Source organism: Schistocerca cancellata, chromosome 2 (assembly GCF_023864275.1).
Source record: "Schistocerca cancellata isolate TAMUIC-IGC-003103 chromosome 2, iqSchCanc2.1, whole genome shotgun sequence".
Classification (NCBI taxonomy): domain Eukaryota; kingdom Metazoa; phylum Arthropoda; class Insecta; order Orthoptera; family Acrididae; genus Schistocerca; species Schistocerca cancellata.
Genome location: NC_064627.1, coordinates 21641765 through 21667259, shown reverse-complemented (window position 1 = coordinate 21667259; position 25495 = coordinate 21641765). Strand labels below are relative to the sequence as shown.

General features: G+C 43.9%; 1 protein-coding gene across 1 annotated transcript in view; it reads right to left on the bottom strand.

Moving 5' to 3' along the window:
* LOC126150288 (Down syndrome cell adhesion molecule-like protein Dscam2) overlaps positions 1–25495 on the bottom strand; it is a 198272-nt gene that overhangs the window by 24515 nt on the left and 148262 nt on the right. The window contains exons 4-5 of the mRNA XM_049915867.1: positions 14438–14619; positions 308–471 (exon numbers count right to left, since the gene is read on the bottom strand). Of these exons, the coding sequence (XP_049771824.1) occupies positions 308–471; positions 14438–14619 (346 nt within the window). The remainder of the gene's footprint in view (positions 1–307; positions 472–14437; positions 14620–25495) is intronic.

Sequence of the window (25495 nt, the reverse complement as noted above, 5' to 3'; positions counted from 1 at the left end):
TTATCTGATGCGTGCCGTTCCCGGCATTTGGGTTACGATGAAATATGGACACGCCAACATCACAATACAGCAGGAGATGCAGAGGATGGCTACTGCAAATGTGAGCAAAAAGTCAGTGTTATTCATCCAGAAATTATTTTCTTGAAGTGCATTGAAGTTGACCACTGAACGCAGTTGTCTGAGTACCTCAGCGCAGAACAATAAGCTGTGGACCGACGGCGCGCGCAGTAACCCTCACAACGAGTGGCGCATTTGTGAGGCTTTCTCGCCGTAACAGCTGGGAGGGGCGCAGCGCGGTGTGACTCACCTGCGGCGAGAGCAGCACCACCCTGCTGGAGGCGCGCAGCGGCCGGCCGTCCTTGAGCCACGAGACGGCCAGCTGGGGGTGGCCGGCGGTGGAGCAGTTGAGCTGCGCGGACCGCCCCGCGTCCACCGTCTGCAGCTGCGGAACCACGTACGCCGACAGCGGCGCTGGAAAATACATCACGAACGTCAGGCCTGTCTCAAAGTAAACAACTCCTCTCCAGAAAGGCAAAGGACGTACTTGGAAGTAAGTAAGTTGGGGTTTAACTTCCTACCGACGACAATATCATTATAGATAAGGCACAAGCAAGCAGTAAAGGAAACAAAAGAAAAATTTGGAGTAGGTATTAAAATCCATGGAGAAGAAATAAAAACTTTGAGGTTCGCCGATGACATTGTAATTCTGTCAGAGACAGCAAAGGACTTGGAAGAGCAGTCGAACGGAATGGACAGTGTCTTGAAAGAAGGATATAAGATGAACATCAACAAAAGCAAAACGAGGATAATGGAATGTAGTCTAATTAAGCCTGGTGATGCTGAGGGAATTAGATTAGGAAATGAGACACTTAAAGTAGTAAAGGAGTTTTGCTATTTGGGGAGCAAAATAACTGATGATGGTCGAAGTAGAGAGGATATAAAATGTAGACTGGCAATGGCAAGGAAAGCGTTTCTGAAGAAGAGAAATTTGTTAACATCGAGTATAGATTTAAGTTTCAGGAAGTCATTTCTGAAAGTATTTGTATGGAGTGTAGCCATGTATGGAACCGAAACATGGACGGTAAATAGTTTGGAGAAGAAGAGAATAGAAGCTTTCGAAATGTGGTGCTACAGAATAATGCTGAAGATTAGATGGGTAGATCATGTAACTAATGAGGAAGTATTGAATAGGATTGGGGAGAAGAGAAGTTTGTGGCACAACTTGACCAGAAGAAGGGATCGGTTGGTAGGACATGTTCTGAGACATCAAGGGATCACCAATTTAGTACTGGAGGGCAGCGTGGAGGGTAAAAATCGTAGGGGGAGACCAAGAGATGAATACACTAAGCAGATTCAGAAGGATGTAAGTTGCAGTAGGTACTGGGAGATGAAGAAGCTTGCACAGGATAGAGTAGCATGGAGAGCTGCATCAAACCAGTCTCAGGACTGAAGACCACAACAACAACAACAAGGCACAAGCTTGGGAAGTATGAAGAAGGAAATTGGCCGTACCCCTTTCAAGGGATCCATCTCCCCACTAAACTTCAAACAGCTCAGGGACGCCACCAGCAGATCTTGGTGGTAGGACCGCGAACTCAATTGACACTAGTGAAGAGCTTGATCTTTGCACAACCCCACGCAGTAAGAATCTGCTTCGTACGAGACTGAATCGTCTAGGGAACGTAGAAATACAGCAACATTGACGAGATTTTTCAGTTGTTTAAGTTTCTAGAGGCATACATTCTTTAGCGAAATTTGCCCTTTCCTGCCACACAGCGGGAACATGCCTGAATGAAAAGCCAATTTCACGAGCTTTAGTAAATACCTCGTAATAAAATGAATGCAACGTACATCGATCCTACGCCTACGTGTATACTACAGCAGCCAATCATACAGAGAGCTGTCGAGGATACAAAGTGTGACAACATCATTTTCCCTCCTTTCTAATCCGTTTGCGGATGGCATATTTGAAGAAACTCTGCCATTATCTTTCTCTGTGAACCGAAATTTTCATAATTTTACCGTTTTTTGTCGTTATGCGAGATGTGTTTTGGAACAAGTAATATGCTTCGTGATTCACCGATGTTTTGGAGTAAGATCCGCCACGCAGCACAACCTTCTTCCTGTGACGTCTCATACTGCGGTTCGTTCAGTATATACGTAACACTCTCACGTTGATTAAGGAAAATCCAGAGGAACATTACTGCTCAGTTTTGAATCTTTTCTACATCTTCCATTAATTCAGTGTGGTAAACTTCCCAAGCAGCGCTCAAGAACCTATGTGTCTCTCTCGCAGTTCACGGAGTTTACTTATAAAAACGGACACGTTTAAACTTTCTACTTTAGCTCTATTAAAAAGCGTATTACTTCCTTGTCCACGTGCTAGCTATGTCGTTCTGTCCGTACTGTACATAAATAAAAACTTCAGTATCCACGAAAATGAAACGAGGCAAAAAGGAAAGTTGCATATCCAGTTAGTACTGACATCACCTTTTAAAACACACATTACAAATAGCGGGACAAGAATTTACAACAGTCTTCCACATAAGATGAAATAATTTTTATTATTTTGTCACATTTTTTACAACACTAAGGTCATTCTTCCTACAGCACTGCTTGTATTCAGTAGCAGGATTTTTACAACATGTGAATTCCACGAGACTTTTACAAGAAAGTGCAAGATCTCCTGCTGTGAGAAGAGCAAACTTTCTTGAAGATAAAGCCAAATAAATCATTTATTTAGTGCAGCATTGCTGTAGATTAATTAATTGCGACCGAATCAGGCAGGGACGTAGAAAGCAGTCTTGTAGTTCTTTGGTCCACCATCCTTGACATGTTCACAGAATGGAACAAACTCACTCCTGAGAGAGTGAGAGAGCATAAGAGAGAGAGAGAGAGGGAGAGACAGAGAGACAGAGAGAGAAAGAGAGCGAGAGAGAGAGACAGACAGAAACATAGGGCAGATGGAGGGAGCTCTCATATATGCATAACATCGAATATTACATGACACACTTCCATTAAATTCATAACGAAAGTCATAATCTTTTTGAAAATGCGAAGCCGAATTAAATAAAATGGGTATAGTAGGGTAAAAACTAACCGCAGTCATCTTCACCACTGTGCATCTCCCTCCACTACACTACAGCGAACTTGGGGGATGAATGTAATTTTCTTCAATGTCGCGACAATCTGAAGTCTTCACTGCTGACACATCATTAACTGGTATTTAATTAAAACAAATCGTAACAAGAACGAACCGTTTTCGATAAAACTTCAATGCGCTGTTGCTTTGAAATGTCATACTTCATTAAGGACCAAGTTATAACACGATAATGCCCAAATACGAGGAGTTTTTAACCACCAATATAACGTTTCCTGTCTTTTATTACAAAAAATCGTTCCAAAAATGAAATCTTTTCCAGGGATTATCACTGTGCTGGTGCTTCACAAGACGAAAGTTTTAATATGAAACCAACCAACTCTAAATGACACAATCCACTATGGCGCCTACCAAGTCCGGCTTGTGACACAGAACGAGATCTCGCCTCTCATTGGCCACGTTCCTCTTCACGGTGTAAAAATCCGACTTGTCTTATTCAATCTTTCGCAACTGAGGATGTTGAGGAACGTGAAATTCCACGTTGTGACATCACGAAACTCGACCTCCCCTCGTCCACCACTGTTTTTGGTTCCTGTTTGAGGAAGGCCTTAGTAGCCGGCCAGGGTGGCCGAGCGGTTCTAGGCGCTTCAGTCTACGGTCGCAGGTTCGAATCCTACCTCGGGTATGGATGTGTGTGATGTCCTTAGGTTAGTTAGGTTTAAGTAGTTATAAGTTCTAGGGGACTGATGACCTCAGAAGTTAAGTCCCATAGTTCTCAGAGCCATTTGAACCATTTTGAATGCCTTAGTCATTTTCCAATAAATCTGAGTTTGCCTACGGCAAGATGTATGCGAACAGGACAGAAACTCTTAGGCAGCTAGTGGTTTTGACTGATTCCTACGATTGATATTAGACCTTTTCATGCGTTTGCGCGCATTACATTACATTTATTGATGTTTAACTTCAACTGTCGATCTTCACAGAGGGCGCTGACCGCCTGGACTCTGGAAACGATTGTTTTTTATGTGCTGAAATTTTAAAGCACTTTTTTAAAAATCTTTTGTCTCTCATGTAATTATCATGGAATAAATAGTTTGATAATCTGCAAACAGTGGGACAAAGTTCGTTTGGGCGCTATTTTGATATCAAATTCATATTCTAAATAATGAAACTGATCTGGGGTTAATCCATCCTTCGGGGAAACACCTCTCCCCTCCCCCTTCTCCCCACGGAAAATCTCCAACCCCTCTCCCCAGTGCTGATACAAGCACACACTTTTGATCGCAAATTAACTGAGTAATTAATTAAGTTGTTCAATTAATTGCTTTCTCCCCCTCTGAGAAATACCCAGCCTATCGGAGTGTCCCTCCTCTCCCCTCCCCCACCCCCCTATTTACAGGAAATTCAAAAATCGGTGGGAAATGAAAAAATCAGTGGTAAATTCAAAATTTCTTGGTAAAGTCGAATTTTGGCTGTAAATTCAAATGATAATAAGATTGTATTGTGGAGGACCTAATAATAATTAATAATAATAAATCCTTTATTTATAAAAATTCAATTTGCGTATTGCTGGTGTGGAATAAGGTAGCGTACTCTCTTTATTTCATCATCTTTGGAATACTGACAGAGTTTAACTATGATGTCACAATCGAAGATGGCCGATCCAGAATACTGGTGCAGTTCAACTCCCCCTTGTCCCTCCTATTGGCGGGAAATTTTAAAACTGGCAGGAAAATCCAAATCTTTTACTCTGGCTGTGAAGTACGGAAGTTGGGGTTGGGGACGGGTAGTTGCCATTGTTCGAGCACTGTAGGATGTCTCATCAATGATTGCTGGATATACAGAGGATGTTGTTGACTAGCGTGCAGAGTTGCTCCAGCCATTTTTGCCAATAACGCTATGTGGGAAGGATGAGTAATAATAAAAGGATAACAATCTATCACTGAAGTGGAAGCGAGTAGCACTTGCCAATCTGGAAGTGAATAGCTGCTCGAGGGGACGTAAGGATGCGTAATACTATTAGAACAGTGATCCAGTGGACCTATTTTCCTGCTTCACTGTTACTTCATCCCCATCACCTTATATGGGCAGGAGATGGGCTGTCTATTGTACAGTTCCCTACTCTTCAGCGAGGCAAATTAAAAAATTTGCAGTGAGAAATATAAAAAATATTTGGGGCTGTTTTCTATTTTAAATTAAAAATCAAAGATGGACAGTTAAAAGCAAAGAAAATATATTTTTAAAAATACACTGCAGGAAACTAAGGCATTGCACAGTCACTTAAAATCTGAAGTAGCTGCACCAGAGTGAGAGGTATTGCTAGAGGAGCGTGTGTATTCCATAGGGTTGAGGGGTATGGGTAGGAAAAGTGGAGTTTGTTAGACAGGAAAACTATGGAGATGAGAGGTAGGAGGTGTGAAGGATAGAGGAAAATACAGTCGGTGGGAAAGACAGAGGGTGACGAATAGCGTGTCATGTTGGTAGGGCAGTGGCTGCAAGAGGAAAGGGATGGGGATGGATAGAGAGGGAAAGCAGAGAGAAGTCCTGATGTGGAATGGGACAGGTAGTGAAGTATTAAGGTTGGTAGGAGGGATAAATCATCGGGGAAGATCTTGTTGTCTGAGAGAGGAAGTTGGTTGAAGTTGTGTTGGAATAGGATATGGAGTGTGTGTAGGTGTAGGGACGGAGGGATTTGTTTGCGAAGGTGCAGCAGCTTACGAAGCTTGGTGATCAGGGGTGAGGCAATGGGGTTATTGGGAACTTCTTTGCGGACACTAGAGGAGATGTGTAGGTGTTAGATATAGGTTAGGAGGGATGGGAATTTGATGACATGGTAGAGGATCCAAGTGGGGTGGGGGGGGGGGGGGGACCGTAAACAGATGCAGAAAGCAAAAGGGAGTGCATGGCGTCTGAGGATTTGGAGGGACTTATAGAACTTCGGTGGGTGTTGATCGAAGCAGTGTATTATTACAGTTGCTTACACACCCATACATTTTGTTTTTCTATCATGACTTCGAGGTCTGTGTCAAGTGCTTAACCAGCAATAACACGTTTCCATCCATCGGCTCTCACAGAAAGCTGGACATCATACGGTGTAAGTTAAGATACTACTACAATAAACAGGATGGTTGAAATAAAAGACAGAGGTGTTGTTTCTTATTGACAAAAATGTGGAAGACATGTCAATATAAGGACACTGGAAGAGTTTGCGGCATTGTGGAGCACTTCCAAAAAGCTATCCGATGGTGATGACCTCTACTTTTAATCTTATCTTCCACATTGACACGTTAGCAGGTGTCTAGGTATTCTGTTTTTGAAGAGATGCAGAGCATTGATTCCTCATACTGGTGGTGAATATTGCAGCCAGATATGTGATCTCCGTATCTGTAGTCATCCTGACCCACAGATCTTTGGGGACTGCATCTTTCATTTTTATGACTTAAAATGCATAACTGCATGTGGGACAAAGGGGTATCCTGCAGGACTTAAACGCATAGAGCACAGATAGTATGCACCATCAGTTGTCAGTCCCACCGGTGGAGGAATGGAATGATTTTCATACACCCAGGTGAGCAAGAAAGTACCCTCATCTCTCCACATTTTTCGTTATATTTTCGTCAGTTTTACGTATTTTCAGTCAGTTTACGTAATTTTACCAGGCTTTCTGTAATTTCAACGAATTTTACTCAATTACTCGAATTCCATACCACCACTCTCGACAAGTTGTCATGTCAGCAGCACATCTCATCACGTGGATCTCGTGATGCTATGAGACAGTGTCACTGCAGCACAGTTCTCAGTTTTCGTATCACTGCTACAGCACCCACTCCATTACTTTGCGAAGGTCATATACATGTGGACGTATTGCAGACCCTGTTACAGTGCCTACATCACATGACACAAATACTGTGTCTTAGTGTGGGAAGTAGCTGTCACCAGAGAGGAGGTGCCAAGACTATGTTCCTTAACCAAACGACTGTTTTAAGTTTTCAAAGATCTAGCACCCTACCCTCTATTTCGAAATGAGCTACCCCCTCGTTGAAACTATCGGCTAAGGACCTGAGCAAAATTCTAGATGGCCTCTCCCTATGCGTCTCGTAACTCTTCCTCTGTCTTTAACCAACCCTCCCCGTAACACTGTCTCCTATTTAATTTGAAACTGACCAAAAGTAGGACGGTATTATACCCAGTACGTTTGAGTTCCATGTAATCAATACACTTCACTATTTTGCTTGTGCAAACAGTATAACACGTGATCCAAGCTTGTACTGACCGACACTAGTGATATTGAAAAGTATTCTCATTCCTATACCGTAACAACCGTTCTGTAAAGACTGTGCCAACCAATGTTGCTCATGTCCTTCATCCAATTTGACATGAACTCTGTAGCTACTTGCATGCGGAGGAGTTTAGCGTTTCTTGTCGTTGTATAGTAGATACGAGCCTGTTACAGCTAAGAGTACCGTAGTGATATAAGAGGCGATTAAGAAGACGAACTAACGCATTATTTATGCATAAAGGAACCGCAGATGGAAGTAGTTTGAAACATTTTACGTAAATCTCTTGTGCTATCAATTCTGTAGAGTTGTTGTAGTGTTTGGATTCCATACCAAGGAGGTACTTTGAAGAGACAAATGACCGTGGAACTACAATGTTAAAACAGTGTGGTTTCTGATTATTAGTTGCGTGGAATGAAGGACTGTTATACTCCAATGCATGATACTTGTTTGCAACACATGGCATACAATCACTCTGCAAGTCTTCTATTGCAGTGACTATGGTGATCAAATTTAAGATGATAAAACTACTACCTTCTACTCCAAAGTGGTAAAAACATGGATTCTTTGTGATCTAACACTATATAGCTTTCTGGAGATATATAGCTCCCACTGTTCACATCCGATTACAGTTCAGAAATTCTGTTATGCCCGCATCATCAGTCCTACAAGTGATCGTCAGCAACGGAAAATTCTTAAAACAACAACACCTTATGATGAATTAGACAAATGCATAGAATGCATAGCAGCGGCGTTTGACATGTGAAATTACATGCCATGCTGTTCCAACTCCATTTTCAGAATGCAGTCTCTTCCATACACATCTGTCAAGCAAATGTATACACAGGATTGCAGTACCTCAGAAACCCCTGGCAATAGCTGAGAATCACTGCATTTATGAAGCTGACGACCTGATTTATGCCCAATATGTGGTGGTGGAATCAAGTACTTCATGTACATTGTTTTTCCTCTAGAGGAGAGTGCCAAAATAGGTTTTCCACTGGGTTGGTAGACGTAATTCACCAGACATGCGTTGGCAGTGCTCTGCTGAGAGGGGTATGGAGAGGTTTGCTGTTAACAGTTGCTGGAAGATAGCGCTCTAAGTCACACACAGAACAGGAAGTTGTATATGAGTCATGTGCAGGTTGTACCATACAACTGATACACACGGAGAGAAGAATGGAAGAAATGGTTAAACGTATGATAAATAACCTACCACTACATCTCCCTCTCTCGGCAGTGTGCATGAAAATCATTTCATTCCTCCACAGGTGTGATGGGCAACTGATGGTGCATACTATCTGTGCTCTATGCGTTTAAGTCCTGCAGGATACCCCTTTGTCCCACATGCAGTTATGCATTTTAAGTCATAAAAATGAAAGACGCAGTCTCCAAAGGTCTGGAGGTCAGGATGACTACGGAAACGAAGATCACATATCTGGGCGCAATATGCACCACCAGTGTGAGGAATCAATGCTCTGCATCTCTTCAAAAACAGAATACCCAGACGCCTGCTAGCTTTTCAGTGTGGAAGATAAGGTTAAAAGAAGAGGTCATCACCATCGGATAGCTGTTTGGAAGAGCTCCACAACGCCGCAAACTTTTTCAGTGTACTTCTATTGACATGTCTTCCACATTTTTGTCAATAAGAAACAACACATCTGTCTTTTATTTGAACCATCCTGTTTATTGTGGCAGCATCTTAACTTACACCATGTGATGTCCAGCTTTCCGTGAGCGCCGATGGATGGAAACGTGTAAATGCTGGTTAAGCACTTGACATAGACCTCGAAGTCATGATAGAAGAACAAAACGTATGTGTGTGTACACGGCTTTAGTAATGGACTGCTTCGATGTGTCACAGCAAAAAACAAGGTATCAAACTGTTTATGAGACAGCGACACAACAACCCTCTTCTTGTGATTCATAGTCTGTGGGATATGGTCTTCCTCCAGTACAGGCGATAAAACTTTACACAGCTGTGTGCAAATTTTCGATATATTGGAAGAAGGAGATGCTGTAATATCTTATATATCAGGTGACATTAGGAATAAACGGTGTGACTATGTCCGGTCGTAAGAGAGGTATAGATCTGATGTCAAAAACTACGATTTCAGCGCATTCGTACCCATAAGGGAGATGAAAGATTTTACGTGGAGAATTACATCCAATCATAAGGAGGATATAGATTTAAGACGAGAATTAGTAACTCCAGAGCCACAGTTGTGGGAGGAGCTACTTCTGATACTGCTCCCATTGTCGAATGCCACCATATTGGTGGTACAATTGTAATATTTCGTTGTAATTATACTGATAAATGTGTGGCTGGTTTCGTAGGTTGGTTCTGAATGGAGGCCGGGTGCGTGGCGGAGGAAGCTGGCAGCCGGAACAAATAGTCATTTCTGGCTTAAGATGTGAGATTCCCAAACGAGTCGGGGGAGGGGATCGGGGATGTATGTGACCGAATGTATCCCTGAAAAGACGCATATGGGGAAGGACAGTTCGACTATAATGTTGCGTACCGTTTTCAAAGATTCTGTCGTTAGTGCACCTATACAACATTATGCCTTGCCAGACCATAACAGATGGACTTCCAAAGCTTTAATGTTCGACAATGTTCCTCTGTACATTATGTGTTCTCCGCTTCGTCGTATGATACTACGTCCAACATTGTCAAACATGATCGTTTTGGTGGTCTTAGTGTTACGGATGGGCAGGCACAGTTTTGCATGTGCATACTGACCTTCAAATCTTTGAATATCATAGACTCAATGGTCAACGTTATGGTGACACTGTACTCCTGTCCTCTGAGTCTATTCAGGAGTGCATTCAGCCCTGACATCATTTTTGTTGCTGACAATACACCACCACATCGAACTGCTCAGGTGGAGGAGCTCCTGGAATGAGAGTGTATTCGGTCAAGGAAGTGGCCAGACAGTTCGTACGTCGAGAACGTGTGGGGTGCTTTTGGGGGGGGGGGGGGTGAACCGCAGCACGTACACACGCACCACCGACCAGGCAGCAGCTGCCAGCCACGTCGTGCTGCCTGAAGACCTCCTGAGCAGTCTACTTGCTACGACGGGAGCCCGTTGTAGAGCATGCACTGACGTTCGTGGTGGTCAAATATGCTACTTAGATTTATGTAGCGCCTTTTATAATGCCCTGGGGACCTTCATAAATATCGGTGACTTCAGTGAAATTGTTGTCTGTGAATGAAAGTCATTTCAGTTCATCTCATTGCGTATTTCTTTCACTTACCTTCCATACCTTACTGTGGGAGTTATTTCTATGTAGGGTCCAAGTTTCATCTAGCTATGTTACGTCGCAATAACCCATCATGCGAAAGTTACTTTCGTCCGTAAGTTTTCCACGCCGTTTTGCATGCAGACTATTGTCATCCATGACGATTTTGGATTCTAAAAACCCCCCTCACTCATTTAGTTTTTCTGGTACTACTTTTTACATACCGTGTAGTAATTCATGTCCATTGCCCTCTATGAATTTCGATCTTCGTTGAGGAGGTTCTATGTAGGTCTGCAATTTCTGTAAAAGAAGTGATTTTCTAATAGAGCGAGTTATTAATATCTGATGTCAACGTGCCAGTTCCTTGCAAAAACTTACTAGTCCCTTTTGCAGTCATGTGGTTACATAAACTAACAATCTGCAGCAGGCACAACAATTATTCAACGCCTGTGTAACCGCACCAGCCATCATAAATATCTGGCACATTTTACTACACTACGAGTATATATCACGCGACTTTTCTACATTTCTGGACAAGTACTCTGAAAAGGGAAATGCAAAGGCTCAATCTAGATATAGTAGGGGTCAGTGAAGTGAAGTAGAAGGAAGACAAGGATTTCTGGTCAGATGAGTATCGGGTAATATCAACAGCAGCAGAAAATGGTATAACAGGTGTAGGATTCGTTATGAATAGGAAGGTAGGGCAGAGGGTGTGTTACTGTGAACAGTTCAGTGACCGGGTTGTTCTAATCAGAATCGACAGCAGACCAACACCGACAACGATAGTTCAGGTATACATGCCGACGTCGCAAGCTAAAGATGAACAGATAGAGAAAGTGTATGAGGATATTGAAAGGGTAATGCAGTATGTAAAGGGGGACGAAAATCTAATAGTCATGGGCGACTGGAATGCAGTTGTAGGGGAAGGTGTAGAAGAAAAGGTTACAGGAGAATATGGGCTTGGGACAAGGAATGAAAGAGGAGAAAGACTAATTGAGTTCTGTAACAAGTTTCAGCTAGTAATAGCGAATACCCTGTTCCAGAAACACAAGAGGAGGAGGCATACTTGGAAAAGGCCGGGAGATACGGGCAGATTTCAATTAGATTACATCATGGTCAGACAGAGATTCCGAAATCAGATACCGGATTATAAGGCGTACCCAGGAGCAGATATAGACTCAGATCATCTTCAGTGATGAAGAGTAGGCTGAAGTTCAAGACATTAGTCAGGAAGAATCTATACGCAAAGAAGTGGGATACGGAAGTACTAAGGAATGACGAGATACGTTTGAAGTTCTCTAACGCTATAGATACAGCAATAAGGAATAGCGCAGTAGGCCGTACAGTTGAAGAGGAATGAACATCTCTAAAAAGGGCCATCACAGAAGTTGGGAAGGAAAACATAGGTACAAAGAAGGTAGCTGCGAAGAAACCATGGGTAACAGAAGAAATACTTTAGTTGATTGATGAAAGGAGGAAGTACAAACATGTTCCGGGAAAATCAGGAATACAGAAATACAAGTCGCTGAGGAATGAAATAAATAGGAAGTGCAGGGAAGCTAAGACGAAATGGCTGCAGGAAAAATGTGAAGATATCGAAAAAGATATGATTGTCGGAAGGACAGACTAAGCATATAGGAAAGTCAAAACAACCTTTGGTGACATTAAAAGCAACGGTGGTAACATTAAGAGTGCAACGGGAAGTCCACTGTTAAATGCAGAGGAGAGAGCAGATAGGTGGAAAGAATACATTGAATGCCTCTATGAGGGTGAAGATTTGTCTGATGTGATAGAAGAAGGAACAGGAGTCGATTTAGAAGAGATAGGGGATCCAGTATTAGAATCGGAATTTAAAAGAGCTTTGGAGGACTTACGGTCAAATAAGGCAGAAGGGATAGATAACATTCCATCAGAATTTCTAAAATCATTGGGGGAAGAGGCAACAAAACGACTATTCACGTTGGTGTGTAGAATATATGAGTCTGGCGATATACCATCTGACTTTCGGAAAAGCATCATCCACACAATTCCGAAGACGGCAAGAGCTGACAAGTGCGAGAATTATCGCACAATCAGCTTAACAGCTCATGCATCGAAGGTGCTTACAAGAATAATATACAGAAGAATGGAAAAGAAAATTGAGAATGCGCTAGGTGACGATCAGTTTGGCTTTAGGAAAAGTAAAGGGACGAGAGAGGCAATTCTGACGTTACGGCTAATAATGGAAGCAAGGCTAAAGAAAAATGAAGACACTTTCATAGGATTTGTCGACCTGGAAAAAGCGTTCGACAATATGAAATGGTGCAAGCTGTACGAGATTCTGAAAAAAGTAGGGGTAAGCTATAGGGAGAGACTTGTCATATACAATATGTACAACAACCAAGAGGGAATAATAAGAGTGGACGATCAAGAACGAAGTGCTCGTATTAAGAAGGGTGTAAGACAAGGCTGTAGCCTTTCGCCCCTACTCTTCAATCTGTACATCGAGGAAGCAATGATGGAAATAAAAGAAAGGTTCAGGAGTGGAATTAAAATACAAGGTGAAAGGATATCAATGATACGATTCGCTGATGACATTGCTATCCTGAGTGAAAGTGAAGAAGAATTAAATGATCTGCTGAACGGAATGAACAGTCTGATGAGTACACAGTATGGTGTGAGAGTAAATCGGAGAAAGACGAAGGTAATGAGAAGTAGTAGAAATGAGAACAGCGAAAAACTTAACATCAGGATTGATGGTCACGAAGTCAATGAAGTTAAAGAATTCTGCTACCTAGGCAGTAAAATAACCAATGACGGACGGAGCAAGGAGGACATAAAAAGGAGACTCGCTATGGCAAAAAAGGCATTTCTGGCCAAGAGAAGTCTACTAATATCAAATACCGGCCTTAATTTGAGGAAGAAATTTCTGAGGATGTACGTCTGGAGTACAGCATTGTATGGTAGTGAAACATGGACTGTGGGAAAACCGGAACAGAAGAGAATCGAAGCATTTGAGATGTGGTGCTATAGACGAATGTTGAAAATTAGGTGGACTGATAAGGTAAGGAATGCGGAGGTTCTACGCAGAATGTGAGAAGAAAGGAATATGTGGGAAACACTGATAAGGAGAAGGGACAGGATGACAGGAAATTTGCTAAGACATGAGGGAATGACTTCCATGGTACTAGAGGGAGCTCTAGGGGGCAAAAACTGTAGAGGAAGACAGAGATTGGAATACGTCAAGCAATAATTGAGGACGTCGGTTGCAAGTGCTACTCTGAGATGAAGAGGTTAGCACAGGAAAGGAATTCGTGGCGGGCCGCATCAAACCAGACTTATATGTAATGCAGCGTCACTGATAGTACACTGATAGCACACAGGTTTCACCGAGAACTCAGAGACAGTCTCTCTATTTTATTGTTCAGAGGTCAGGATTTTTGCGTTTAAGTAAGATACAGAGTTGTTTCAGATTACAGAAACTGCATAAACATATCCGTTGCAAGGAAGATCATCTACTCTACTCAAAGTTTCATAATCTTTACTCCCCCTAATATCCACTCATTCCCCTTGCTGTACAGAGTAATTAATTCTTTCTGATGGAAATGAATCTGTTTCCTGCTGCGTTTGTGAAGGCTAACTGCTGTCGACACATAACTTATAGTCACATGCGCTTTTCACTTGGACTTGCTGGATAGTCAGCAGTATCAGTCACATGTAATCCAGATTCTCTTCGTTGAGCAGTTAATTCAAAAAAGACAACAGGTGACTTTGAATTGGCGACCCTGCCAGGGTTACTATCACTTCCTATTTTAAGAGGCCGACTGCCGGTACTCACTGGTGACGAGCAGCGATGTGGAGGCGCGCTCGACGCCCACCGAGTTGTTGACGACGCAGACGTAGCGGCCCGAGTCCTGCAGCAGCGCGCCGGTCACGTAGAGGCTGCCGCCCACCTGCCGCACGCGGCCGCCGCCCCCCTGGAACACCGGCTGGCTGCGGCCCTCCGCGCTGCGGTACCACCTGCTGGGCAGGCACCAGCACATGGAATACAGGTTGCGAATTCTTTAAATGTCATTTTAAATTGTGACTATATAACTAAAAATACCCATTACCGAAAAGTAACATTCTCAGAAAAAAGTCGTAGTTTAACCCAGTCCTAGTCTAACTAATCCGGCATCTGGAGAAACAAAGGAATCTCGTTCGACTATCTGGCCTAAGTGAAGAACGCGCAGACGCGTTGGACAGTGTGTGGGGTGATGTGACAGGCTGTCAGGCCAGCTGACGACTCTCAGTATGCGTCTGGTACTAGATCTGTGTGGTTCAAGCAGCAGTAGTCAGGGGACAAGGAAAACCACTGTGTCGAAGAGTTTATCAGCCTCTATCAAAGCGAAAGCTGACACAGGAATGTGAGGTTCCCTGGATACCACGATTGTGTGAGGTGGGATGTTGCATGTACCAGACACGTGCAAAAAATGGAAAGGAAACAGGTTTCACGAAATCGTCAGTTGCAAACAAAATCAGCAACTTTACGAGCAGCTATCGGAAGGAGTTACAGAAGGTTAGGGTGTCTATCAAAACAGGCCCATCTGCAGATGATGTTGACGCACCAAACCTTTAGTGTTACAAGCTGCATGAGTTTGTTAATGACCACAAAATGTCCCGAAATTCACGAAGCGGCTTACACAGTGACCACGAGACCAGCGAACAGGATGAGGTTAGCGTAATACTAACTTCAAAAGGACAGACAATGTGCTATCAATGACAACAATTGCATCTACTTTAGTTCTTTGTAACATAACTGCGGCGACCTTCTGGTGCCAGATCCAGTGCCTTGAGAAACTTCACGCTTGAGTAAGGTTGTATCTTCAGCAACCCCAAGCCTGGTCGCACATCACAAAAATAAGAAGTGTCATGATTGATCCATTTGTAAACTATGGATCGGTAATATAGAGCCCAAGTAAGGTGCACAGAAATAAACTTGATATTTTCGAAAGAGGAGTCTTTTTAAGGACACAGCCAAATAGTGAGAGCGGACGAGCAATGAAGTCTGTGACATCGTATTTCGAGCATCGAGAAAAGCAATAGGTTCCAGTGGGCTGGTTGTGTCGCGTGTATGTCTCAAGATACGGTTGTCAGAGCTGTGCTAGAGTAAACCCCAGGGAGAACGAGTCACGTTTGTTGACCAAGAACCTGTGACAAAGTGAGCCGGAAGAGCACGAACCTAATTAAACCTGGTGTATCACGCGACTCGAAGAGGGAAGGAAGATACAGACTGCAATGGAGGTAACTTTTTACGGCAGTGCTTGTCCATAAAACCTGTGATCACTAAATGTTTATGGCGATGATGGTGGTGATGAAGTATGCTCAAGAAATGCTATGTTTACTCACTCAATGGAAATTTGCAAATTTGCAGTAAGAAATGAGGGATCAAACTGCTTAGGCCATCAGTCCCTAGGCTTACGTACTACTTAATCTTACTGAAACTAACTTATCCTAAGAACAACACACACACACACACACACACACACACACACACACACACACACATGCCCGAGGTAGGAGTCGAACCTCAGACGGGGGGAGCCGTGCGAACCGTGACAAGACGCCCAAGACGGCACGGCTACCCCGCGCGGCCTCAATGCCCAAAGCGCTCAAGGATGTATGTTTCAAACACGTGATCGTAGATGTTGAAGTTACATGAGGTTGAAGGTTCTGACGCTGTTATGCGACTTCAGACGAAATATAAATACGTATATCTTTACTGTTACGTCTGCCACAGATAGCCCCTGCCACACAGTCTACACTCAAGACACTCCTGTGTACCATATAACATACACTAGTACTTAAGGCGCAACCAAGAGGAAAACAGTTCAAGACAAATAGAACTTGCTAGAGACTAATGCGAATCTTTTTCTGCAGAGGTCGCCTCACAGATACAGGGAAAGTTGGAGTACTCCGCCGGCCTCCACCGTCTTTATAAGACCAGCACAGCAGCAGAACAGCCAGTTCCCCGCCGAGCTAGGAGCAGCTCCGACAAACCTCACCGACGCTCTAGATAAATGGTCGTCTTCAAGTTATTTGTTTTTGTGTGTATATTGCGATTGTTCGAGAAGTGTAGTACAGTTTCAATAAACGACATTATACTGAGTGTTCTACAATACTGAGTATTCTTCATTTACTTTCGACCGACAAAACTCTTACAAAAATACTGTCGTGGCGAAGATGGAAGTAAACCAAGAAAATCAGGAATCAGTTTTGTTGATGGAGAAAAGTGACGTGAAGTTTTTTATTTGTAAGATAGGTAAAATTGTAAATGGTTTTTATCAGGTAGTGCGACTATTTACATATGTGGACGACACTATGACATAAAACAATGATCATCACCATGGTGCTGCCCACAATCATAAAAAGGTGATGCAACAACGCATTAGAACGTCTCCAAACGAGTTCCTTCTAGATCCCGTTCTTCAGATGAGCGTGATGTAACATTTTTCCTCATACTAGCCTTAGAAAGTGATTTGGAGAGAATACAGTGTTATGGGGTAAAGAAGTTCTCTGTCATGAGAATGAGCTTAGTCAGAGATGGAAACAAAATTCCCTTTTAGAAAGGACAGACTAAATATAGTTTGTAGTGGAGAGTTTATTGCTGTCAGAAGTAATTTTCCATACAGTGAAATTGAAGTAGATAGTTCCTGTGAGTTAGAGTGGGTAGAGGTTAGTTATACTTGAAAACCAGAGTAAATAAATAATTGGGTCGTTTTACCGACCCCTTGACATAGATGATACAATTGCTGAACAGTTAAAAGAAAACTTTTGTCTTATTTCAAATACACTACTGGCCATTAAAATTGCTACACCAAGAAGAAATGCAGATGACAAACGGGTATTCATTGGACAAATATATTATACTAGAACTGACATGTTACATTTTCACGCTATTTGGGTGCATAGATCCTGAGAAATCAGTACCCAGAACAACCACCTCTGGCCCTAATAACGGCCTTAATAGACCTGGGCATTGAGTCAAACAGAGCTTGGAAGGCGTGTTCAAGTACAACTGCCCATGCAGCTTCGGCACGATATCACAGTTCGTCAAGAGTAGTGACTGGCCTATTGTGATGAGCCAGTTGCTCGGCCACCATTGTCCAGACGTTTTCAATTGGTGAGAGATGTGGAGAATGTGCTGGCCAGGGCAGCAGTCGAACATTTTCTGTATCCAGAAAGGCCCGTAGAGGACCTGTAACATGCGGTCGTGCATTATCCTGCTTAAATGTAGGGTTTTGCAGGGATCGAATGAGGGGTAGAGCCAAGGGGCGTAACACATCTGAAATGTAACGTCCACTGTTCAAAGTGCCGTCAATGCGAACAAGAGGAGACTGAGACGTGTAACCAATGGCATCCCATACCATAGCATCGGGTGATACGCTAGTATGGCGATGATGAATACACGCTTCCAATGTGCGTTCACCGCGATGTAGCCAAACACGGATGCGACCATCATGATACTGTAAACAGAACCTAGATTCATCAAAAAATATGACGTTTTGCCATTCGTGCACCCAGGTTCGTCGTTGAGTACACCATCGCAGGCGGTCCTGTCTGTGATGCAGCGGTAACCGCAGCCATGGTCTCCGAGCTGATGGTCCATGCTGCTGGAAACGTCGTCGAACTGTTCGTGCAGATGGTTGTTGTCTTGCAAACATCCCCATCTGTTGACTCAGGGATCGAGACGTGGCTGCACGATCCGTTACAGCCATGCGGATAAGATGCCTGTCATCTCGACTGCTAGTGATATGAGGCCGTTGGGATCCAGCACGGCGTTCCGTATTACCCTCCTGAACCCTCCGATTCCATATTCTGCTACCAGTCACTGGATCCCGACCAAGGCGAGCAGCAATGTCGCGATACGATAAACCGCAATCGCGATAGGCTACAATCCGACCTTTATCAAAGTCGGAAACGTGATGGTACGCATTTCTCCTCCTTACACGAGGTATCACAACAACGTTTCACCAGGCAACGCCGGTCAACTGCTGTTTGTGTATGAGAAATCGGTTGGAAACTTTCCTCATGTCAGCACGTTGTAGGTGTCGCCACCGGCGCCAACTTTGTGTGAATGCTCTGAAAAGCTAGTCATTTGCATATCACAGCATCTTCTTCCTGTCAGTTAAATTTCGCGTCTCTAGCGCGTCATCTTCGTGGTGTAGCAATTTTAATGGCCAGTAGTGTAGGTAGCCCACTCATAGAATTATAATTGGTGATGACTTGAATCTACCCCTGATATGCTTTCAAAAGTACAAGTTTACAGCCGTCAGTAGGTGCAAAACGTCGTCTGAAATTATACTGATGTTTTCTCAGAAAATTATTTCGAACAATTTGTTCAGAAGCCCACTGGAAGTGTAAATGGTTGCGAAAACGTATTTGACCTCTTAGCAAACAAATAATTCCGAGCAAATATGGAACATTGTGACGTATACAGGGACTAGTGACCACAAGCCTGTTGTATCAACATTGAAAAGGTACAGAAAACCGATCAGAACACTGTTGCAGAAGCAACGGAGGAAGCATGGCAAATTTAAAAGGAAGCAAAATCCTCAAGATTAGCAAAGTTAGCGTGAACTTCAATGCTTTTAATGTTTTCCACGACGACTCTCTGTGTCAAAATCTGGAAGAAAACCCATCCAGATTCTGGTCGTATGTTAAGTACACCAGCGGCGAGACGCAATGAGTACCTTCACTGCGCGATAACAGCGCCACTAAAGCATAGTTAGTAGAAACGGTTTTCCGAAACTCCTTCACCAAAGAGGACGAAGAAAATATTCGAGGGTTCTGATCTAGAACAACTGCCAACATTAATAACTCCGAAGTAGATGTCCTCGATGTAGCGAAGGAGCTTTAATCTCTTACTAAAGGCTAGGTCTCCGGTCCAATTTGTTTACCAGTCAGGTTCCTTTCAGTGAACGCTGATACAATAGTTCCATATTTAGAAATTATATATAATCACACGCCCGTCGAAAGATCCGACCCCAGAGACTGGAAACTTGCGCAAGTCACTCAAGTAAAAAAAAAGATGTACTGTGTTCGAACATTATGAATCACTTCGAAGAAAACAATTTATTGACAAATAGTAGTGATTCAGGAAACACAACTCTATTGTCAGAAACCAAGGAATGATGTCGACAGGGGATGTCAAATTGATTCCTTATTTTTATATTTCCAGAAGGCTTTTGACACCGTTCCTCACAAGCGTCTTTTAATCAAATTGCGTGTCTGTCGAGTTTCACCTCGGTTGCCTAAACGAATTCCTGATTTCCTGTCAGAAAGGTCACAACTCTTAGTATCGAGTAAAACAGAAGTTACATATGGCGTTCCCGAAGGAATTGTTATAGGCCCTGTGTTAGTGCGAGCCGGGGTGGCCAAGCGGTTCTAGGCGCTACAGTCTGGAACCGCACGACCGTCATAGATGTGCGTGATGTCCTTAGGTTAGTTAGGTTTAAGTAGTTCTAAATTCTAGGGGTCTGATGACCTCAGAAGTTAAGTCCCGTAGTGGTCAGAGTCATTTGAACCATTTGAACCCTGTGTTATTTCTGATCTACATAAAGGACTTAGGAGGCAATCTGAGCAGCCCTCTTAGACTGTTTGCAGATGATGCAATTATTTACCGTCTTGTAAAGTCATCAGATGCTTAAAACGAATTGCAAAGTAATTTAGACGAGATACCTGTATGGTGTGAAAAGTGGCAACTGACTCCAAATAATGAAAAGTATGAAGTCATCCACATGGGTACTAAAATGAATCTGCTAAATTTCGGCTGCGTAACAAGTGATGCAAATTTAAAGGCTGTAAATTCAACTAAATGCAGTACTTAGAGACTACCATACGAACAACTTAAATTGGAACGATCACATAGATAATGTTGTGGGTAAAGCAAGCCAAAGACCCAGATTTAATGGCAGAACAGGAAGTGCAACAGGTATGCTAAAGAGGCTGCGTATACCACGCTTGTCTGCCCTCTTCTGAAGTACTGCATTACAGTGTGGGACCCGTATCAGAGGGGACTGAGAGGACATCGAAAAACTTCAAAGAATGGCAGTTAGTTTTTTATTACCGCGAATAGGGAGTGAGTACCACGGACATTATACGTGAATTGCGGTGGTAATCATTAAGACAAAGGCGTTTTTTCGTTGCGGCAGTATTTTTTCGTGGGATTTCAGTCACCAACTTTTTCCTTAGATTGCAAAAATATTTTTTTGGTGCCCACCCACATAGGGAGAAATGATCATCATCATCATACAATAAGAAAAAGATGTCGCACAGGAAGATTTAGGTGTTCGTTTTTCCTGCTCGCCGTTAGAGGTTTGAAAGCTAAGCATTTAGATGTAGATGTAGGTAAAAAGAAGTACAATCTCACTGGACCTAATGCGTTCAACTCAGTGGTGATTATGTTGAGAAATAATACTTTGTTTAGTAAACACTGTTATTTACCACGTTTCTTACAAAATTTATCAATTCATCGTCGTAGGTTGCTTGAAAGACTGTAATTACATTTGTAAATACAGGATTTGTTCATATAAGTTCGAGACAGGTTTGTTTAACTGAAAATGCACGTCTGTGCTAGAAAACAGGGTGTTATTTGTCTCAGGCTGACATGAGTATGACTAATCTTTTGGTGGGTTTACAAAGGTGAGGAAAGCCTTTGCACCATAGCGTTACATGCTTTGACGATCGGTGTTTCTGAATCTCCAATTGTGCGAGTCCCCTCCCCTCTCCATTTCCGTACCCGTAATGGATAAGGGACACCTGTTCACCCGCAGGACGTGCGTACACGACAGGTAAACCAGAAGATTCGAAACCAAGCCTTGCCGCTGCAAGGTGACACCCACCCTCACGTAAGGACTGCGCCGTACGTGGCACAGGAGTGGAGAAGCAGCAAGTTACTTTACTTGTTGCATTTTGTACAACTCAGCGAGACCGCAAGTCGGAGATAGTGACTTAAATTGGAACGATCACACAGATAACGTCGTAAACCAAAGAATGGAGAGACGTTCTGCGTCTTTACTACGGTGGTTTCTATCACTGTAAAGACTCACAACGTCTATCCACAGCACATGTGGCCAGTAACTCAAAAGGTGTGATGATAATCTTTCCATTGGCAAAAGTATCCAGATTAGAGCGGTATTCGGATCTCCGGGCGAAAGGGGTCGTAGCCACGTAAAAAATGTAGAATAACCAACTAAAGGGTTACATACTAGGAGACGGAGTGTGTAATGTCAGACTTCAAACCCATCGGATTTTCTGGAAAAGTGCATTTCTATATTCTGTTATACTAAGTAATAATACGTGAAGCTATGTTTTAGAAATAATGTTCGTAGATGCCCTTATGATGTGTTTATTTACGAAAAACCGATAATCTGATAAAAATGAACAATACACAGTGCATCATAAAAGTATTCGACCACTCCCATTGTACTTGAAACGTGAAGTTCTCTTCGAAAATTTGAGAAGCAATTGCCGGTCCATTCTGTTGTGTGATTATTGTCTGACAATGTACCACAAGCAGGTCGCTGTATAATATAATTAACTACGGGCAAAGTATATCTGCAGTATGAGACACCATAACATGCAGTCACTTTATTATTCGGGCACATGTCGTATAGGCGGCGGTGGTGCTAACTGTAGACCGAGCAGACGCATTCCTTGCTGCGTTTCCGTGTTGACGCGCACGGTGCACCGTACGATGCGGCGGAAAGGAAACAATACGTCATTTGAAAAGAGACAATTTGTTATTTTCCATCACGCTAAAGGAAGTTCCGAGAGACAAATTGTTACAAATGAATAAGAGTACTGTAGGTGAAATTATACCAAGATTCAACAGAGAAGATAGAATTAAAGATAAACCAAAACCAGGGCGACTAAAGAAGCTGAGAGGAAACCAGAGTAATAAGAAAAATTAAAACAAATCCAAGGCTGTCGGCAACGAAAATCGCTGCCGCAGTGCAGCTGGAATATGGGAAGGACGTGCACCCTGAAGCAGTCCGACGAATTGTCAGACGAGAGGGATACAATGGTCGAGTAAGCAGGAAGAAGCCTGTGAGAAATGAGAGGAATACAAAGAAACGACTAGACCTCGCGAAGCAACACGTAAATAAAATAGTCAGTTGGTGGGACAAAGTAATTTTTGTCGATGAATGCCAAGTGCAGATGTTCTCCTCAAGCGGAAGACCCATGATTTGGAGAAAACCACTTGAAGAATTTCAATTGAAACATGTGCAACCCACAGTTAAACACGGTGATAGAGGTGTCATGATTTGGGGTTCCATGTCGTCATCTGGGGTAGGCGAATTACCATTCATTGAAGGTACAATGGACAAGCGGAAGTATTTGAACATCCTAAAAGAGAACTTACCGCAAAGTGCTACAAGTTGCGGGCTTTCGAGGACGTTCAGAGTTTATCAAGACAATGATCCGAAGCATAAAGCGGATGTTGTGAGACTGTGGACGCTGTATACTTGCCCTAAGGTTTTGGATACCCCTCCCCGGCTGGCGTGTCACCTACCGGTCTACACTGTCGTGGTGGTTACTTTGCGCCAAACCAGCCCTCCGGAAGACCTTGATAGGCTACGGCCGAGACGTTGCAGGATGGAAGAGACATACCATGGACTTTTACTACAGCATCTTAAGGGAATGTACAACACTGCCGTACTCACCTGCACTGCAGGTGACGGTGAACCGTGCCAAGGCACAGATCATCAGATTAACACGTTGCCACCTTGAGGGTGCGATTGTCAGAGCGCGAATTCAAGACACAGTGGCCCAGGAGGAACCGTCCATGCACCACGTCATTGCAGAACGACGGCGCCGACGCAGGACACTGATCCAAGCTGTCACGACGGAAGAGAGACGGCGCCCTGATACCCAGCTCACCACACTAGGCTCTACTCGGAACACCGACATCCCCCAGAGGTGGTTGCCGAAGTCTCTCAACTCACTTGGTCGACTGTTTCAAAGCCTAGCTAAAGTCGAGTGATATCTCCGACAGCGGCAGCCGACTTGACTGCAGATGTAACGGAAGAGGAAATCAGTGAAGCAATACAGGTGCGGGCTGCTCATAAGTCCCCAGGACCTGCTCGCCTTCCTCTGGAATTTTACCGGACGTATCAGCAATTGCTGGCACCAGCATGGACTGATATTTGCCGCGATCTTATGTATCCCACGACGCAGATCCCTGGGGCTTTCCTAGAAGGACTGATTGAGCCCATACAGAAACCAGGATCAGTGATTATCGCCCCTTGACCTTACTCAACAGTGCCTTTGAGCACTATGGGACTCAACATCTTAGGTCATAAGTCTCCTAGAACTTAGAACTACTTAAACCTAACTAACCTAAGGACATCACACACACCCATGCCCGAGGCAGGATTCGAACCTGCGACCGTAGCAGTCCCGCGGTTCCGGACTGCAGCGCCAGAACCGCACGGCCACCGCGGCCTTACTCAACAGTGACTTCAAGATTTTCACCCGGCTTCTGGCGGCACGCCTAAAGCGATCGGTACAATGTGTTGTGTCGCAGGACCAGGCATAGTTAGGTGGTGACCATAATATTCGCATTGCACTGTGCTGATATCGAGATATGATAGCGCTAGCCAAAGCTCTCCAACTGCCAGGAGTTATGGCCTCACTCGACTTTAGCCAGGCCTTTGCCAGAATCGACCACACATTTTTGGTGGAGGTACTGCGACACATGGGGTATCCGGACATCATAGTTAAGGTACTGATGCGCCTCCTACGCGGCGCGACGTCCAAGGTGTTATATAGTGGCCGGCTCACGCCGCCGATACAGATCCAGCGATCGGTGCGACAAGGCTGCCCTCTTTCGGCGATTTTGTACGCCCTCGTCTTGGAACCACCCCTCCGCGGCCTCCGACAACGCCTGACTGGGATGTACCTTGGTGGACACACTTTTTGCTGCACTGCCTATGCGGATGATCTGGTACTCCATCTTCGCAATAATGACGATGTTCGTGCAGCACTGGCGTGGGTGGCGACCTACGGCGCGGCGTCGGGGAGCCATCTCAATCTCCACAAATGGCACGCCCTGTCTGTAGGCAGAGGCCTTTGAGACGAAAGCGTCGCACCGCTACGGGTCAGTGGCACAATCCGCTGTCTTGGTATTGATTTCACATCTGACATGAAGCGCTCCACAGCCCTTAACTACAGGCGTTTCTTGAATCAGATGAGAGCAGGAATAAGTGACCACCGTCTTAGACATCTAGACTATCTGCAACGGACACGATATGCTAACGTCTATTTGGCGGCACGTATCCCCCATTTTGCACAGATACTCCCGATACCACCTACTCTGGCTCACCGTATGTTGCAGGTTTTGGGATCCTTTGGTAATACGGGCATGTTATTTAAGATTCGTTACGAGTCCCTAACCCGCCCGAGGAGCAGAGAGGGTTTAGGCCTTTGTCATGTTCAGAACAGAGCGAAGGCTCTGTTCGTCAGCTCTCACCTGCAACTGTGGCGACGAAGTCCGACGTGCCTCACAAGTCTCTTACTGGAGGCCTTACGACCAATCTCACTCGCACCCCCTGTGATGATATCGGACATCCCAGCAAGTTTCTTCTACATTAGCCAATTCTTCCTTGAATTAAGCTACATCCGCACCGCACTACTACCCACACGCTTGATGATGACGAGGGCGATATATGCTTCCATGTAACTGAACAGGACGCCGAATGTGACTGAAAGCAAACGCCCCACTACAAAGTGGCGTGCTGTGCGGCAGGCAGTGAATGCCACCACCCTTCCTGCTGACGTGCAATCTGCATGACACGTTATGGGAAACAGTTGTGCCAGTCCCGCCTACATCACATCCACCTCGCCGATTCAC